Here is a 17363-nt window from a genome sequence, read left to right on the forward strand (position 1 = left end):
TAAAAATGTTCCGTACGTACAAGCGACAGAGAAATAAATACAACCTTTCTTTAACAAAAAAAAAAAAAGGGAAATACAACCCTTTGGCAACATGAAACGTTAGAGTTGTTCACGACTTGTTTTCCATTTAAAAAGACGCATGTTTGAGTGACTTTGACAAAGCCAAACAAAATCTTTTGTAATGTTAAGTGTGAACTGGATCTCTTTTTATAAAACCAAAAGGAGCAAAACTAAACCAGTGCAATTAAAATTGGGTTTGATTTTGTTTTAACGTTATGGATTTTCGGCTCAGTACTTTCCTCAGTAATCCAAGTATTGTAGAAACGTATCAATTCATCGAAGGTGCTTATGAGGCGCTCAACACAAGTATACATTACACAATGTCATTTTTTTTCTCTTTCTCATACCAAATAAAACTTAACGTATACTAGACGGCACCAAACCGACTTGGAAGCTTCTAGCAAAAATAATGAGCCGGACTAGTCCCCATTTTCTAGTTTCCAGACTTCATTCAATTGTAGATCCGAATATCCACTTGCTAGCAAAGATATCTTTACTCATCTCATGTCATGTAGTATCGTAAAACTGTGTATTCATTGCCTCGTTGACCATATAATGGATGTGAGTCTTCTCTAACGGAGAAAAATGTAAAATAAAAAAAAAAACATTTTGTTTAAATAAAACCATGTGGTCGTCTTATATATATAATTTTCTGATTAAGTAAGAAACAAAAAAAGTTACGGAAGCATGAACTTTCATGCTTGGAAGAACCAACTGACCAAAATCACCCACTAATCATCCTAGTTGACCATATTATAATTAATCATTACCTTGAAGAAAAAATATCCTATGATATGAAGAAGCAATTTGCATTTTAATAGAAATTTCTTAATTCCTCCTCTTCGACATTTATTTATAAAATAAAAAGCACCATAAATTCATCCACTATTTGCACACACCTTCACCGTACGTGTCCCTTTCGTACTTTCTCATTTCATCATTCTAGTTATTAAATTAATTTTCTTTTTTTGAGATTAAATAAATACTTTCTAGTTTCTACAAAAACGATAAAGTCTAAAGTTGCGGAAAAAACAAAAATAAAACGTGACGTTTCACCTTTAAAACTGTACGCAGAGAGCTCAACGAACCAACACAACACACTCAAAAATATCTCTTCTTTCTTCTTTCTTCTTCTTCTCCTACTCCAATGGGGTTTGGGAGATCTTCTTCGTCTTCTTCTTCTTCTTCTTCTTCTTCCTCAGCTCTCAAATGGCTCGGTTTCGTTACAGCCGTTTGGATCCAATCCATCTCAGGCAACAATTACACCTTCTCAAATTACTCCGCGGCTCTAAAATCCCTAATGAACCTCACTCAGTTAGAACTCAACAGTCTCTCCGTCGCTAAAGACATCGGAAAAGCTTTCGGAATCCTCGCCGGACTTGCTTCTGATCGTCTTTCAACTCCTGTCATCCTTCTCATCGGTTCTTTCGAAGGTCTTATTGGTTATGGTGTACAATGGCTCGTCGTTAGCCGCACGATCCAACCTCTTCCTTATTGGCAGGTACTGATTCAAGATTCTTAAAACAAACCCTAATTTTCGAAATTTATAAAACCCAAATTTTTGACGCTTGTTGTTGTGTAGATGTGTGTGTTTCTCTGTATGGGAGGGAACAGTTCGACGTGGATGAACACGGCGGTTCTTGTGACTTGTATACGAAACTTCCGGCGAAACCGTGGANTCCGGAGGGTCTTTGTGTCCGAACTCTGTCCTTATCTCTAAGATTATAATCTCCGAGTGAGTCTCCGACAAGAATCTAATGACATCATCGATGACGACATCAACGTCGTATGACGTCAGAATCCCATGACAGATTTGGCGATCCTCCTGCACACGGATATCGAGAACACGCGTCCCGAGGACGAGCTGCTCGTAGATGGAGAGCGTTTGGCATTCANTGCTCTGTTTTCCTCTGATCCAGCTTCGTTTCTTGTTCTTCTCTCCGTCGTACCTTTCGCCGTTTGTCTCACGGCGGTTTTCTTCCTCCGTGAGATACCTCCGGCTAGTACCTCCGCGGAGGATAACGAAGAGTCTAAATACTTCGCCGTGTTTAACATCGTCGCCGTTGTTGTTGCTGTGTACCTTCAGTCTTACGATATCTTGGGAATCAAAACCGGAGTTGTCGCTATTGCATTCGCCTCGGTTCTTCTCATCCTCTTAGCTTCTCCTATCGCCGTCCCTTTCCACGCTTATATCCGTAGCAAAGATAAAGATGAACAAGACGTAGAAGGACGAGTCGATGAACCGTTACTGAGATCAGGATCCGAGATTGTAGTGGAGGAAACACTCGTAGGCGCTGCAGCGGCGGCGGATAACGAGTTGCCACCGTCTCTTAAGCCGTTAAAAGATGAAGGGGAGGAGAATCACGGAAACGTGGTGACGACTGAGAAGAAAAGACCGGTTCTTGGAGAAGAACACACCATAATGGAAGCCATGTTGAGTGTTGACTTTTGGGTTTTGTTTGTGTCATTCTTGTGTGGAGTAGGTACTGGTTTAGCAGTGATGAACAATATGGGTCAGATCGGGCTTGCGCTTGGTTACACGGATGTTTCCAAGTTTGTCTCTATGATTAGTATTTGGGGATTCTTTGGTCGGATTCTCTCTGGTACCATCTCCGAGCACTTCATCAAGTAAGTGGTCACTTTACTTAAAACACTCTTAGTAGAAAAAAACTGATTTAATAATTGGAAACATAGATCTTGTTAAGTTGTAGCGTAACGTGACTTGGAGATTGGAATATTCTCATTTGATCACTTTATCTACACGCATTCAAATGCATATTTGGGTGGTGTCAGTTTCCTCTGTTTCGCCTTTGCTTTGCCGCTAAGGCACAGAGAGTATATTACTTTCCTCTTCTGGTACTTAGAACTGAATATTTTTCTCATTCGCATGATATTTCTTCTAAACAATTTTTCAATGAAAGCTCTTGATGGAGAAGTTTCCTTGTGCCCGGGGGACCATAATAAAAGTTTTCGACTTTTTGCGTTGAAAGATCTTTTTAAGATTTTCTTTAGTCTTTATTAGAGAACTCGACATCGTGGGGACCTTGACTAATCTTGCTATGAAGGGAACTTACCTATATTGCATAGACTAACTTAGAGCATGTGATTTTTTGTTTCTCTTTAATTCTATAGGAAAGCTGGAACACCAAGACCACTATGGAATGCAGCAGCTCAGATTATCATGGCCGTAGGATATTTACTGATGGCTTTAGCGATGCCCGGTTCACTCTACATCGGTTCAATGGTGGTTGGGGTTTGCTACGGAGTCCGGTTAGCCATAACCGTACCAACAGCCTCGGAACTATTCGGTCTCAAATATTATGGACTCATCTACAACATCCTTATACTCAATATGCCTCTGGGATCGTTCCTCTTCTCGGGTCTACTAGCGGGTTTACTTTACGATGCTGAAGCCACACCGACTCCTGGTGGAGGCAATACGTGTGTAGGAGCTCATTGTTTCCGTATGGTCTTCCTTGTAATGGCGTTTGCTTCCATTATTGGGATTGGTCTTGACCTTTTGCTAGCGTATAGAACGAACGAGATCTATGCGAAGATTCATGCAAGCAAGAAGGCTAAAAAGTCTAGTGGTAATCTCCGATGAGAGTGTTAAGCTGAATCTGGATTTGCTTTTGGTTACAATCATTTTTTTCTGGGAGGGGGATGTTAGTTCTATAGTAATATGTAAATCTTTTTTGTGAAAGTTTGTAATGTTCAGTATTATTAGAAGCGGTGATTGTACATTTGTACACTTATGCTTAAGAAGTGTTTGAAGCAGTTGTTTGGTGTAAGTTCAGATAATGGGGATCTATACTTAATGTTGCTCATTTATTGGAGAGTTGCATATTCTAATTCTCATTCTCATTCTCATTCCTCTCTTGTAATTATCATGTAAACATTAAATTGAGCGTTACTATATCTAAAACGTGTTCACATATGTCGCTGTTTTAACTATATGGAAAAATTCCATTTACTCCTTATAGAGAAACAATGTGAGAAACTAAACCGATTTTGAAGTAAAGAATACAAACTTTAAACAAGATCTAAAACAAAGTTAACTCAGATACTATGATTATGGAATCTAAAAATCAATATAGTAGTTTCGACTTACAACATAGTCTACACACTTATAACAACGTCTAAGAGCATCATAGTCTACACACTTATAACAACGTCTAAGAGCATCACCAATGTAATATATACAGAGAGCTTCATCAAACGTTGGAGAAGACATAAGTGAACACATCAAAGAAGAAAACAAAACCTGTGAGGCGACAAAAATGAAGAGTGTTCATACTCTAGATAGTGAATTAGCTTTGTGTCATATATCAATGAAATCCTCTTGACCCTCTAGATTGGTAAAGCTCCAATCTACTCTTTGCTTCTGGTAATATCTCGTCAATCGTTGGTGATTCCACCAAATGAGCTTGCTTTGTCGACCATTCAAGAACTACGAGAACCTCTTCTTGAGCTAAAGTTTCACTGTCTGGTACATTCAATGCGATATAACAAAGTAGTATCAAAGCCGGGACTTGGACCATTTGTTCTCCAAAGTAGACTAATTGAATCAAATGCTTTGCACCTCCTGCTGCTATGATCGCTTTCGAGTGGTTATCACGCAAGAAATTGTCGGTACATGAGAATTTGATAAGCGCTACTGCGGCTTCCATTGAAACCTCTGCTTCTCTTTCATCAAGAAGCTTCACAAGTGGTGCAATGATCCTTGTCTCCGTTGCACGGAACGTTCTTGAAAGACTACCGATTGATTTGATGCAGGGGATCAAAAGGTCCGGTAGTTCGTTTTCGATCACCTTAAGTAACTGTTCTACTACAGCTTTTGCAGCAGGAGAGGTTGGTTTGAAGGCTGAACGTCTCAGCTCTGGATACTGCTCGGCCACATCTGTGATTTCCATCATTGCTAAAGCCGAATAGGACTTGACTTCATCGTCTCCTTTCTCTAACAGAACGGCGAAACAGAGCAATGCTCTTGACTCTGTTATGCTTCTACATATTTGGAGATTCCCTCTTGAGAGTTGCCACAATGCTCTTGCAGCCATTGCCTTCATCTGAGCTTTAGTAGCTGGATCCTCATACTCTCTTCCCTTAATGCTTGTCCCCATTAAAGAAACATGTGTTGGATTGTTCCCTCTCGGATTAGAACCACCCTTGGTATGATGATTCTGGTGCTGTTGATTGCTCTGTTTTACCTGATTCTTGTTAGTACCGGAACCTGAACCTGAACTCGGACCCGAACCCTTCATTGCCAATGTGTTTGTAATTAAGCTATCCATCTGACTCGGTGTCTGATTACTCATAGGATGTGAGATATTGCTTTTGGTCTCATCTTGATCGTTGCTCTCCTTCTTGTCTGATGGGTTCGTATTACTCGCCATGAAAACCGTATGAATCGAAGACAACGTCTGCTTGTTACTCACGATAGCGTATTTTCTATGTTCTTGAACCGTCTCAAAAGCTAAATGACTCACAAGGAAACGAATGATGTTGTTCTGAGCAAAATGGTCTTGACACTTAGGATGATTAGAAGCTAATTCAGAAACAGCCCATGCAACAACGGTTTGAACTTTCATATGACCTTCTTTGAGAATCTTTGCAAACACTTGACACACACCTGCGTTCACAATCTGTTCAACACTCTCTGGATCACGTCCTAATAAACCAATGGCTCGAGCCGCGTTCTCTTGACCTTCCATTTTACCTTCTTTAGCAAGCTTCAACAATGGAGGTACACCACCTTCTTCGATAATGAGCCTCCCGTATCGATCATTGTCACGAGCCAGCGACACGAGCGAAGCCGCTGCATCTGATCGATCCTCGAGAGAGCCTGTGAAGAGGATCGCGACTTGTTCCCAAATCAAACAGAGGATTGGCTCGTTAGCTGCGATCGGAGGGAGTCCTAAATACTCGTCGTCACGATCATCCCCTGAAGCAGAGACACGGAGGAGCCAAGAAACGTCTCCGATCGAATTCTCCAACTGCATCGTGATCTTCCTAAACGCAGCCGCGGGGATAATGGTGAAAACACGTTTCATCAGTCCCGTTGCGCGGCATTTTTCGACGAGAGCTAAGGCTTTGAAGAGGACTTGCTCTGTATCGTCGATGATACGGCGCGTGGGACGTTCGTAGAGATCGTTACTCGCACGCGCTGCTTGACGTAAGAGACCGGCGAGCTTTTCCGTTTTGGCTTTGACCTCTAGACATTCTTGACGGAACGAGTAAGCTTCGTCCGACGCTTTAGTTATCTGATCCGCTAATTGAATAGGTCTTACTAAGATCTGTTTCACAATATCCGCCATGAGAAGACAAACTCAAGAATTAGCTCTGTAAACGTTGATGTTGTTTAATGAAGACGATGGTGGCTTTGATCACCGGAGACGACGGTGGAGGGAGGCGGAGAGAGAGAGAAGAGACGCACACAGAGAGAATGTGAGATATTGGTGAAACGTTAATTTCTCCGAATTTTACAAGGAAGAAGAAAAGGCTCTCTAAAAATAGACGTTGTATATATATATATATATACAGAAACTGAATCGGATACTTCAATTAACATAATTATAGCAACATACATTTATTCGAATGATTAATATTTGAGATTGTTGGTGTAGACTATGTATAACGGTCCAATGCTGATTGAGATGATTAAATAACACAATGGTTAGCCCGAGATATTATTTAATGTTAAAGCAATAATATTAATGGTATTGGTGTATGTATGCAGGACAAAATCACCATGATGTGAGTTTTATTATAGCCTCAAAAATAGTTAATCAAGATCATGTCCATATATGTGTAAAGGCATGTGGTAGGCCTTAACATAAATGCTAATTGTGAAGAGTTTGTTGATGAATGATGACTGATGAATCATGATTCTTGGTACGTTTGGAAGCAAGCTAATTGTGGCAGAACATAACACAATCAAGGACACCAGCTTGTCCCTCTTTAGTAAAACTCTAAACATCATGTTTCAATTCTTATAAATTTCTAACAAATTAGGTTAATGAGTGGTGCAGAAGTATGTTATATACTTCTTTCTTTATCTTGAGGTTATATATTTATATTAACTATCCATCAAAACATTTTATTCAATAAACTAACAATCTAATCGTATGATACAATCGGATTTACAAATTTAAGGTCTCATGAAAGACAGAGATGACACAGACTCTTTGTAAAGGACGTCGACGAGAATCACACAGACGCTTTGTAACTAATGCAACTAACAATACACGCAACAAATTAAAAACCAAAGAAATATATTGATTCCAAATCCTTGTCAAACTTGGAGATCTATCAAACTTTCCCTTCGATTCTTGCGTGAGTGAGTCCGACGCAAGCATCGACGAAATCATCTTCGATGAAATCAGTTGACAGAATCTGCAACTTATCTCCACATCCCTTGGAAACACACTGAGATATAAAAAGCCTAGCATGTTTTCGGATCCGATCAGTCACCGGTTTAACCCACACAACTGGATTATCTGCTTGCGGCGTAACGGTGTTCTCAACCCGGTAAAAGAATTTTCTAGAAGATATCGATTGCTGCTCGCCTAGATGCTTCAAATTGCTCTGAAATTTCGTCCATGGAAGATCCGTATCAATCCAATTATCTTTTAAGTAATCTGCGTTCCAGAGATGTCCACCACGGCTCGGCTTCGGAGACTCTCTAGGTTTCCAGATGCAAATAACCCTTTTCGGCAAAATCTCTGATACCGGCTTGTTGAACAAGTTATCGTCTTGATGTATCAGAAACTGACCTAACTTGTCCCCCAAGTAAGTCTCGAACTCCGGAGGGTCTTTGTGTCCGAACTCTGTCCTTATCTCTAAGATTATAATCTCCGAGTGAGTCTCCGACAAGAATCTAATGACATCATCGATGACGACATCAACGTCGTATGACGTCAGAATCCCATGACAGATTTGGCGATCCTCCTGCACACGGATATCGAGAACACGCGTCCCGAGGACGAGCTGCTCGTAGATGGAGAGCGTTTGGCATTCAGCTAAGGGACGAGAGATGAGAGGTATTCCGATATCGTTGGTAGCTGAATCGTGCGTTCCTGGCCACACGATCTTGTTAAGAGTTAGTTTCTCCAACGTTAGACCAGCCATCCAGTTTTTTCGATCGGACGGACGGTAGTCATCGCCAGGGAAATGTGAACCATCGGATTTTTCGAGATCGCTTAGGGTTTTTTCCTCATGAGAGACATCTTTTTGCCGGTCGATCTGGTTAGAGATAAACGAGAGCATTGTTTTGAGAGATCGATGAAGATGAGGATGAAGAAGAAGATAAGGTTTCTCTTGTGGTTGAGTTTACGACTTTGTTTGTAGGGTTCACTTATAATTATGAGAGATATCGTGAAGTGTTTGTCTCAAACGTGTGAAACGTTCAATCAAAGAAAGACAAATTATTTGTTGTGGGTTAGTTAGAGTTTTTGACTTCTTAAGTCAAATTTATTGGCTGTATAATTAAAAGTTGCTAACAGTTATGAAATAGAATTTGATTAACGTCATGAACGTCATGATAGTTGTTAGTAAAAACGAATATGCGATGTGTATTTTTACCAAAATCCAACTTGGTCTTTAAAATATATATTAGGTTGTTTCTTTNGCAAGCTAATTGTGGCAGAACATAACACAATCAAGGACACCAGCTTGTCCCTCTTTAGTAAAACTCTAAACATCATGTTTCAATTCTTATAAATTTCTAACAAATTAGGTTAATGAGTGGTGCAGAAGTATGTTATATACTTCTTTCTTTATCTTGAGGTTATATATTTATATTAACTATCCATCAAAACATTTTATTCAATAAACTAACAATCTAATCGTATGATACAATCGGATTTACAAATTTAAGGTCTCATGAAAGACAGAGATGACACAGACTCTTTGTAAAGGACGTCGACGAGAATCACACAGACGCTTTGTAACTAATGCAACTAACAATACACGCAACAAATTAAAAACCAAAGAAATATATTGATTCCAAATCCTTGTCAAACTTGGAGATCTATCAAACTTTCCCTTCGATTCTTGCGTGAGTGAGTCCGACGCAAGCATCGACGAAATCATCTTCGATGAAATCAGTTGACAGAATCTGCAACTTATCTCCACATCCCTTGGAAACACACTGAGATATAAAAAGCCTAGCATGTTTTCGGATCCGATCAGTCACCGGTTTAACCCACACAACTGGATTATCTGCTTGCGGCGTAACGGTGTTCTCAACCCGGTAAAAGAATTTTCTAGAAGATATCGATTGCTGCTCGCCTAGATGCTTCAAATTGCTCTGAAATTTCGTCCATGGAAGATCCGTATCAATCCAATTATCTTTTAAGTAATCTGCGTTCCAGAGATGTCCACCACGGCTCGGCTTCGGAGACTCTCTAGGTTTCCAGATGCAAATAACCCTTTTCGGCAAAATCTCTGATACCGGCTTGTTGAACAAGTTATCGTCTTGATGTATCAGAAACTGACCTAACTTGTCCCCCAAGTAAGTCTCGAACTCCGGAGGGTCTTTGTGTCCGAACTCTGTCCTTATCTCTAAGATTATAATCTCCGAGTGAGTCTCCGACAAGAATCTAATGACATCATCGATGACGACATCAACGTCGTATGACGTCAGAATCCCATGACAGATTTGGCGATCCTCCTGCACACGGATATCGAGAACACGCGTCCCGAGGACGAGCTGCTCGTAGATGGAGAGCGTTTGGCATTCAGCTAAGGGACGAGAGATGAGAGGTATTCCGATATCGTTGGTAGCTGAATCGTGCGTTCCTGGCCACACGATCTTGTTAAGAGTTAGTTTCTCCAACGTTAGACCAGCCATCCAGTTTTTTCGATCGGACGGACGGTAGTCATCGCCAGGGAAATGTGAACCATCGGATTTTTCGAGATCGCTTAGGGTTTTTTCCTCATGAGAGACATCTTTTTGCCGGTCGATCTGGTTAGAGATAAACGAGAGCATTGTTTTGAGAGATCGATGAAGATGAGGATGAAGAAGAAGATAAGGTTTCTCTTGTGGTTGAGTTTACGACTTTGTTTGTAGGGTTCACTTATAATTATGAGAGATATCGTGAAGTGTTTGTCTCAAACGTGTGAAACGTTCAATCAAAGAAAGACAAATTATTTGTTGTGGGTTAGTTAGAGTTTTTGACTTCTTAAGTCAAATTTATTGGCTGTATAATTAAAAGTTGCTAACAGTTATGAAATAGAATTTGATTAACGTCATGAACGTCATGATAGTTGTTAGTAAAAACGAATATGCGATGTGTATTTTTACCAAAATCCAACTTGGTCTTTAAAATATATATTAGGTTGTTTCTTTGTCTTTATCTTTTTTCATTGTTAAAGGTTTAGCAGCTATTTTTTTTTTGGTAAAAAAAAAGGTTTAGCTTTAGCAACTATATGCATCATTAGATTTAAATCTGATTTAAAATTTAAAATTAGTTTTTATACTATACATATAACTTTTCGTCGTAGTGTGAACTTTTAATATTTATAATCTATGTAGCATTATATAAGGTAAACTCAACATAATTTGTTATTGTTAACTGTAATTATTTTGGATAATGATATAATTATCAGGATAATGATATAAAATTTCAGTTAAATTTCATTCCGTTAATTTTATATTCAAATTTGGTATGATTTAAGTTATACACAATCTATCGATGACACGTGTGGCAAAAATGCCCGATCAAGAAACGTGCAATGATGGTATAGCCTTATTTAACTATAATATTTTGAGCCCTACAAAGATCGTCGTCATAAGCTTACAAAGATCTAATGTATATCAAACAAAAAACTCAAAAGGCTAATTAATATGCTCACAAATGTTTGAATTCTGTTGCTACAGAATAGAGCTTAAGATGGTATCTCTTTTCTCCGTTCTTCTGTGTGATTTATAACGAGTCAAAATTTGGTTACACTTGAGCAAAACGAAATACNGCTTCAAATTGCTCTGAAATTTCGTCCATGGAAGATCCGTATCAATCCAATTATCTTTTAAGTAATCTGCGTTCCAGAGATGTCCACCACGGCTCGGCTTCGGAGACTCTCTAGGTTTCCAGATGCAAATAACCCTTTTCGGCAAAATCTCTGATACCGGCTTGTTGAACAAGTTATCGTCTTGATGTATCAGAAACTGACCTAACTTGTCCCCCAAGTAAGTCTCGAACTCCGGAGGGTCTTTGTGTCCGAACTCTGTCCTTATCTCTAAGATTATAATCTCCGAGTGAGTCTCCGACAAGAATCTAATGACATCATCGATGACGACATCAACGTCGTATGACGTCAGAATCCCATGACAGATTTGGCGATCCTCCTGCACACGGATATCGAGAACACGCGTCCCGAGGACGAGCTGCTCGTAGATGGAGAGCGTTTGGCATTCAGCTAAGGGACGAGAGATGAGAGGTATTCCGATATCGTTGGTAGCTGAATCGTGCGTTCCTGGCCACACGATCTTGTTAAGAGTTAGTTTCTCCAACGTTAGACCAGCCATCCAGTTTTTTCGATCGGACGGACGGTAGTCATCGCCAGGGAAATGTGAACCATCGGATTTTTCGAGATCGCTTAGGGTTTTTTCCTCATGAGAGACATCTTTTTGCCGGTCGATCTGGTTAGAGATAAACGAGAGCATTGTTTTGAGAGATCGATGAAGATGAGGATGAAGAAGAAGATAAGGTTTCTCTTGTGGTTGAGTTTACGACTTTGTTTGTAGGGTTCACTTATAATTATGAGAGATATCGTGAAGTGTTTGTCTCAAACGTGTGAAACGTTCAATCAAAGAAAGACAAATTATTTGTTGTGGGTTAGTTAGAGTTTTTGACTTCTTAAGTCAAATTTATTGGCTGTATAATTAAAAGTTGCTAACAGTTATGAAATAGAATTTGATTAACGTCATGAACGTCATGATAGTTGTTAGTAAAAACGAATATGCGATGTGTATTTTTACCAAAATCCAACTTGGTCTTTAAAATATATATTAGGTTGTTTCTTTGTCTTTATCTTTTTTCATTGTTAAAGGTTTAGCAGCTATTTTTTTTTTGGTAAAAAAAAAGGTTTAGCTTTAGCAACTATATGCATCATTAGATTTAAATCTGATTTAAAATTTAAAATTAGTTTTTATACTATACATATAACTTTTCGTCGTAGTGTGAACTTTTAATATTTATAATCTATGTAGCATTATATAAGGTAAACTCAACATAATTTGTTATTGTTAACTGTAATTATTTTGGATAATGATATAATTATCAGGATAATGATATAAAATTTCAGTTAAATTTCATTCCGTTAATTTTATATTCAAATTTGGTATGATTTAAGTTATACACAATCTATCGATGACACGTGTGGCAAAAATGCCCGATCAAGAAACGTGCAATGATGGTATAGCCTTATTTAACTATAATATTTTGAGCCCTACAAAGATCGTCGTCATAAGCTTACAAAGATCTAATGTATATCAAACAAAAAACTCAAAAGGCTAATTAATATGCTCACAAATGTTTGAATTCTGTTGCTACAGAATAGAGCTTAAGATGGTATCTCTTTTCTCCGTTCTTCTGTGTGATTTATAACGAGTCAAAATTTGGTTACACTTGAGCAAAACGAAATACCTTAAACTGTCTTCTGTTTCTTTTGTTTGGTCGAGCCATCGCTAGAATCCTTCTTCTGGCCAACGCCGCCACCGTGTCCTCTCTTAGATCCCTGGTTGATTGAAGAAAGCAAACAACAGAGAAAAAAATTAGCACAAATACACAGAAAGCAGAGAAAAAGGAGAAATTCAGTTATGNATCTGGTTAGAGATAAACGAGAGCATTGTTTTGAGAGATCGATGAAGATGAGGATGAAGAAGAAGATAAGGTTTCTCTTGTGGTTGAGTTTACGACTTTGTTTGTAGGGTTCACTTATAATTATGAGAGATATCGTGAAGTGTTTGTCTCAAACGTGTGAAACGTTCAATCAAAGAAAGACAAATTATTTGTTGTGGGTTAGTTAGAGTTTTTGACTTCTTAAGTCAAATTTATTGGCTGTCTAATTAAAAGTTGCTAACAGTTATGAAATAGAATTTGATTAACGTCATGAACGTCATGATAGTTGTTAGTAAAAACGAATATGCGATGTGTATTTTTACCAAAATCCAACTTGGTCTTTAAAATATATATTAGGTTGTTTCTTTGTCTTTATCTTTTTTCATTGTTAAAGGTTTAGCAGCTATTTTTTTTTTGGTAAAAAAAAAGGTTTAGCTTTAGCAACTATATGCATCATTAGATTTAAATCTGATTTAAAATTTAAAATTAGTTTTTATACTATACATATAACTTTTCGTCGTAGTGTGAACTTTTAATATTTATAATCTATGTAGCATTATATAAGGTAAACTCAACATAATTTGTTATTGTTAACTGTAATTATTTTGGATAATGATATAATTATCAGGATAATGATATAAAATTTCAGTTAAATTTCATTCCGTTAATTTTATATTCAAATTTGGTATGATTTAAGTTATACACAATCTATCGATGACACGTGTGGCAAAAATGCCCGATCAAGAAACGTGCAATGATGGTATAGCCTTATTTAACTATAATATTTTGAGCCCTACAAAGATCGTCGTCATAAGCTTACAAAGATCTAATGTATATCAAACAAAAAACTCAAAAGGCTAATTAATATGCTCACAAATGTTTGAATTCTGTTGCTACAGAATAGAGCTTAAGATGGTATCTCTTTTCTCCGTTCTTCTGTGTGATTTATAACGAGTCAAAATTTGGTTACACTTGAGCAAAACGAAATACCTTAAACTGTCTTCTGTTTCTTTTGTTTGGTCGAGCCATCGCTAGAATCCTTCTTCTGGCCAACGCCGCCACCGTGTCCTCTCTTAGATCCCTGGTTGATTGAAGAAAGCAAACAACAGAGAAAAAAATTAGCACAAATACACAGAAAGCAGAGAAAAAGGAGAAATTCAGTTATGTTTTTTACATTGGGGTTGAAGGTTTTGAGTGGGTCGCCGCCTTTTCTGGAACGTTTCTTGTTTTTGTTGTTGCGACCAGCACCTCCACCAGATCTCCTACTGTTACCCATTGCAGCTCCAGCTAGCTTCACCGCCTTGCTTGCCTCTTGTGTCTTTAGGTCCACTAGATACTCCGGGATGTCCTTTAAATGTGGTGCAGGTGCAGTCTTACTCAAAGGCTTGTCATGTCTCAACAGATCTAAGTCTCTTGGATTAGCTTCAAAATGAGCTTTTAACCTGAAGAAAGAAATAGCGAAACTAAGAAGATGAAAAAAAACTCAGAATAAACAACTCACACATTAAGAGCTGTTATCGAACAGTAATGTTCTTGCTTACTTTTCGGAGTTGATTATCTCATTCCTCAAATCCTGAGCTCGAGACTCTCGAACCGAAATCTTTGTAACACTCTTTGCCACATCCTGCAAAGACAATTTAACTTTCACTACTTCACTTAATTAAGAAGTAAGCATCTTACTACAGTGATTACTCACCTCAGCTCTATATCTAAGACACTCAACAGCATTTTCGGTCAACAAAGGAAAGGGTGTGATAATATCACTATCTTTGTTCTTGTCGTTTGCTAAGAAGGACTTTATATCTTCAAACCCTTCCATCTCATCAGGAGAAACCTGTGGCAAACAAAGCGATCATTAGACTTGCAAAATTTAAAGGGTTCAAACAAAACGGTATTATTAGATGAGAAACTCACAAGAGAAACAGAAGAACCGCTGCTATATGCTCTCCCTGTACGCCCAATTCTATGAATGTATCCAGTAACACTTTGAGGCATATCAAAGTTTATGACCTGTGCATAAAAAAAGGTTTAAGGAAAGGTTAAAAATCTACAGCAAAGAAAACATGGAACTTTTTTTTCAGTCCCAAACAGCAAAGAGTACAAAAAAATAAAGAAAAGAAAATCCCCTTGGCCAAAGTCACGTAGCATACCGTGTGAACTTTTTTGAAATCAATTCCCCTAACTACACTGAACTCAGCATCCAGCTTTGGTTTGCGACGCTTCTTGCTTTTATTGTTCTCCTCGTTATCCTCACCTTTAGGCTCTTCCTTTTCTTTTTTAGTCTGGCTGTTATCATCCGTCGCAATCAAGTAATCAAAAAGACCTGCATTGAATTGCTGTACAAACATACAGTGATTAATTATGAAACAAAGCTACTTCCAAAAAAAACTAAATCTAGGAGTGTGACTTGGTGACGTACCTCAAGTATATGGAGCCGAGAATTCTGAGGCAACTCCCCATTTAAAATTGCAGACTTGATTCCAAACTGGCGGAAACAAAACAAAATTAATTCAATATTATAATTACAGGTACAGGGTTGCAAATCGGAATGCTCAAAGAGGTGACCAAAACTTACCTTTTCCAAGAATAATTTCAACTTGAAACCCATGTCAATCGTATTAATGAATATCAGAACTTTTTTCTGAACGACCTCTAGCTTCAAGAGAGCAAGAATGTGAAGCAGTTTATCCTGAGCACTGCAAGAAACCTAAGACAAGATAACACACTTATCATCACTAATCAGACCTACAACTGTGAAATTATAAACCAAACATAATGCAAAAATGATTTAAACAAATCTAAGAGAGCGACTCATACCCAAAACTGCTGAACATTACTCGGTACGGGCTCCTCCTTGTCATTATCTTCTGTCAATGTCAAAACGATTGGGTTGTGCAGAATCAATTTCTTCAACTTTTCGACATCAGAACTAAGATTTTGCAAAAGATCTTATTCAGTCAACCATTCAAGAAAAACTTGGGAGAAAAATATGAGTTTAAATAGAATCATTATCATCCATATATGTCTTACCTTGTAGTAGCTGACATAAGAAGGCATTGGCAACGCCTTGGGATTATTGAAGTTACCGACCTTAGATTATCTTCATATCCATATGACAACAAAAGATCTGCCTGATAACAGAATTATACCAACATCTCCTCAAAGAGAGGAATATAAAGGAGAACATGATATATAGAGATGTGGCTCTATTCCACAAAGTGGCTTATATACACAGTATATGTTTACAAGAATATCACATCATGTTACTTCCAGTTAATAGAGTGACTACTTGATTATCTAGCGCGTTTGCAAAACAACCTCTAACAAAGCCACTATTTAAACTGAAATACATATATCATACCTCATCAAGAACCAGAATTTCAAGTGATTCACTGACAGCAGTGGGCTCTAAAACTCCAGCAGCAAAACATTTAGGAATACAAGCAGGTGTGGAGACAAGAATCTCAGGCAGTCCAGCCAATGCATTACGCTGCAAAAGAGATGTTCCAAAGCAAACATTAAAACAAATATAGAAAAATCGATTAAATGCTTTTCAAGATGAGAAAAGCAACAACTAACCATATCAGATGCGGTCATGCTACTAGTCAACTGCACTGCTTTCAACTGAACCCTACACAACTCGATAAGCGAAGAAACCTCTGAGTAGACCTGTATTTCCCCAAGTCAAACCAACATGTCAGATGGCTAATTGAAATCTTTGGAAGTATAGGGAAAAAAAAACATGAAAACAATCGTCCAAAAACAAACCTGCTGGCATAACTCTCGAGATGGAACAAGAATAAACGCAGAAGGAGCAAGCTTCTTCTTACTCCCGGAATCTGCTGAGAATAGCTTCTGAAGCAATGGCAAAAGGTAAGCCAAAGTCTTACCTGAACCCGTCTTTGCCCTAGCAACTATATCTTTTCCTTCCTAGAAGAACAACAACAGAGACAATCAAAACCAGTACCACAAAACAAAACCATCAAAATTTACAAAAAAGGTTGAGACTTTATTGTATTTATATTTACCAGAATGTAAGGAACGGCTGATTGCTGAATAAGAGTGGGTTTCTCTATACCCTTTTTAGTTAGGGCACGAATTAGACGAGAATCAAGCCCTAGCTCTTCGAAACTCTTATCTACATCTTCTTCTACTTTTTCTTCTTCTTCTTCTTCTTCTTCTTCTCCGACGTTTCTCTGTTCTTCTACTTCTTCTGCTTCCTCAACCTCGTCCATCACTTCCGGGTTCACATCCTCCACAGGTTTCACCTTCGTCTTACTCATGGAATCAGAAGGGCAGGCTCAAAAGTTCGAGTTAAGAAGATCGAACAAAAACTTTAGAGAAATGCAAAAGACTTTCACTTTAGGTCTTGAGAGGAAAATAAATATTCCGAAGAAGCTTAGCTAACCTAGGAGGAGGCGCGGAGCTTGAAAGCGGCGGAGAGGAGCTAGAAGAAGAAGA

At 38.3% G+C, this 17363-nt stretch overlaps 6 protein-coding genes across 7 annotated transcripts; 1 reads left to right on the forward strand and 5 right to left on the reverse strand.

The window, feature by feature from the left end:
- LOC104721293 (protein NUCLEAR FUSION DEFECTIVE 4-like) lies at positions 1128-3922 on the forward strand. The gene is made up of 4 exons (XM_010439246.2): positions 1128-1561; positions 1643-1766; positions 1935-2688; positions 3193-3922. Exons 1-4 carry the CDS (start codon positions 1208-1210, stop codon positions 3662-3664), a joined length of 1704 nt encoding a protein of 567 aa, XP_010437548.1. The 5' UTR covers positions 1128-1207; the 3' UTR covers positions 3665-3922.
- Positions 4214-6528, reverse strand: LOC104721294. The gene has a single exon (XM_010439247.1). The coding sequence runs from the start codon at positions 6372-6374 to the stop codon at positions 4389-4391; it is 1986 nt and encodes a 661-aa protein (XP_010437549.1). The 5' UTR covers positions 6375-6528; the 3' UTR covers positions 4214-4388.
- LOC104721298 (PI-PLC X-box domain-containing protein DDB_G0293730-like) lies at positions 7130-8395 on the reverse strand. Its single transcript, XM_010439251.1, has one exon. It carries the CDS (start codon positions 8323-8325, stop codon positions 7369-7371), a length of 957 nt encoding a protein of 318 aa, XP_010437553.1. The 5' UTR covers positions 8326-8395; the 3' UTR covers positions 7130-7368.
- LOC104721297 (PI-PLC X-box domain-containing protein DDB_G0293730-like) lies at positions 8853-10118 on the reverse strand. Its single transcript, XM_010439250.1, has one exon. The coding sequence runs from the start codon at positions 10046-10048 to the stop codon at positions 9092-9094; it is 957 nt and encodes a 318-aa protein (XP_010437552.1). The 5' UTR covers positions 10049-10118; the 3' UTR covers positions 8853-9091.
- LOC104721296 (DEAD-box ATP-dependent RNA helicase 16) lies at positions 10786-17350 on the reverse strand. Of its 2 annotated transcripts, XM_010439249.2 has the most exons (15): positions 16931-17350; positions 16671-16832; positions 16482-16571; positions 16264-16392; positions 15933-16033; positions 15720-15831; positions 15478-15609; positions 15322-15387; positions 15053-15238; positions 14817-14912; positions 14599-14736; positions 14444-14526; positions 14077-14344; positions 13865-13983; positions 10786-11002 (listed from the first exon to the last, which is right to left on the reverse strand). In XM_010439249.2, the coding sequence occupies exons 1-14, from the start codon at positions 17183-17185 to the stop codon at positions 13894-13896; spliced, it is 1908 nt and encodes a 635-aa protein (XP_010437551.1). In that variant the 5' UTR covers positions 17186-17350; the 3' UTR covers positions 10786-11002; positions 13865-13893. The 2 variants fall into 2 exon arrangements, with proteins under 2 accessions (XP_010437551.1, XP_010437550.1); XM_010439248.2 differs by lacking the exon at positions 10786-11002 and having other exon boundaries at positions 13648-13983.
- On the reverse strand, positions 10934-12984 carry LOC109125259. Its single transcript, XM_019231743.1, has 2 exons — positions 12887-12984; positions 10934-11701 (listed from the first exon to the last, which is right to left on the reverse strand). Exons 1-2 carry the CDS (start codon positions 12908-12910, stop codon positions 10934-10936), a joined length of 792 nt encoding a protein of 263 aa, XP_019087288.1. The 5' UTR covers positions 12911-12984.

Source organism: Camelina sativa, chromosome 11 (genome assembly GCF_000633955.1).
Source record: "Camelina sativa cultivar DH55 chromosome 11, Cs, whole genome shotgun sequence".
NCBI classification, from domain to species: domain Eukaryota; kingdom Viridiplantae; phylum Streptophyta; class Magnoliopsida; order Brassicales; family Brassicaceae; genus Camelina; species Camelina sativa.